This window comes from Saprolegnia diclina, assembly GCF_000281045.1.
Source record: "Saprolegnia diclina VS20 unplaced genomic scaffold supercont1.46, whole genome shotgun sequence".
Taxonomy (NCBI): domain Eukaryota; phylum Oomycota; class Saprolegniomycetes; order Saprolegniales; family Saprolegniaceae; genus Saprolegnia; species Saprolegnia diclina.
This window is the reverse complement of record NW_008246113.1, coordinates 110,437-111,917: the sequence shown is the minus strand read 5'-3', so window position 1 is coordinate 111,917 and position 1,481 is coordinate 110,437. Positions and strand designations below refer to the sequence as shown.

Here is a 1,481-nt window from a genome sequence, read left to right as displayed (position 1 = left end):
CGAGCGGCGGCGGCGTCGAGGCGTGCGGGCTGCGCATGGGCACGACGTAGCGACGGCCGTGGCAGAGCCAGCGACCAAACGCCTGCGCGTTGGACGGCGTGTTGGGCGATGCGCACGTGTACAAGAAGCCAAATACGTCGGACGCCGACGCGCTGGTGTGGATGAGCTGACGCGCCACGTAGGCCGCGTCCTCGGTCGTTGCGAGCACCAACGCGTCTGCGACAGCAGCGTACACAGTGCGTACCGGAGCGAAAGCGGGAGGTGCCACAACGCACCCGCATGGCCATACGCCCAGTCGGTCGGCGTCGGCGTCGTGTACGCGCACAGCGGCGCTGTCTTGGTGCGCGTGAGGTTGGCGACGCCGTAGCGGCGCAACACTGCGACAATGTCGTTGGCGTCGACGCCGTCGGCAAGCACGAGGTGGTAGCATCGGCAGTGGCCAAACGCGCCGTTGGGTGACGGATCGTCCGACCGTTCCCACTTGTACGTGGCGTCGGCGAGCGGCCAGATGCGGTCTTCGTCCGTCATGCGCCGGTCGCCGACAAAGACGAACGGCGGCGTCCGCAAAGTAAACCGGACAACGACGTGCTCGAATCGGCTGATACCGACGACGCAGTGGACGACGCTGGTCACTTTGAAGCAGACGCGGTAGCGGTAGTCATTCTCGCCATCAAACCCGATCGCAAAGGCAGTCGCGTCCGTGCTCGAGCAGGTGAATGTGACCCCGTCGACGGTGGCATACGCCGATGGTTCACTCGTTGGCGTCGACAGCAGGTGGACGCCCTTGCAGCGAAAGACGCGGCTCAGAATGTCGGCGCATGCCGAGCGCGTGACGGACGCGGCTTCCTTGACGTTGAGCGTCTCGCGGCGCCACCGCACGCCGTCCAGCCCAAGGAGACGTGTGTAGTCGCCGTGGGATGCCACGTAGACGGTGGAGCGACCGGTCTTGCCGTCTTTATACGGCGCCATCGACACAGAGAGAAAGCGGTCGAAGATGTCCAGCTTTTGCTTGCAAAAGGCCGCGATGTCGGCGGCGGTGGCCGTGGACGGGACGTTGGTGACGGTCGCTGCCAAGACGTCGGTGGCGCTCGACGGTTGGCCCGCGGCGCTCTTGGAGAAGGCTCTGGCGCGCGCCAGCTTGCACATGTTGGCATCGGCGGCCAGCGCCTGCGCCTCCATGAGCTCGTCCATGAGCTTGTAGACGCTGCTAGTACGTGTGCTTGGTCCCATCGTCCACAAAATCAAAACTGACCTGCGTGCCATGACCTGCGAGCCATGGCTTTCGAATGACGCGATGCCATTGGTTTAAATACAAATTTCGACGCACCAATCAGTAAAAAGCTTCTTTTTTGTGCCAATCGGATGGCTGGATTCTTCGCTGACGTGGTGCAACCACGGACGATTGTTGATGCTTCTCCCCCACAGTGGCATCTCGCCATCATGATACCATGTAGCTGTCACCGATGGCTGTCACCGTGGCT

General features: G+C 62.9%; 1 protein-coding gene across 1 annotated transcript; it reads right to left on the bottom strand.

The window, feature by feature from the left end:
* Nucleotides 1-751: 751 nt before the first annotated feature.
* On the bottom strand, nt 752-1,230 carry SDRG_12034 (hypothetical protein; the record flags this gene model as incomplete). Its single annotated transcript, XM_008618092.1, has 2 exons — nt 752-754; nt 799-1,230. The coding sequence occupies 2 exons, from the start codon at nt 1,228-1,230 to the stop codon at nt 752-754; spliced, it is 435 nt and encodes a 144-aa protein (XP_008616314.1).
* Nucleotides 1,231-1,481: the final 251 nt, after the last annotated feature.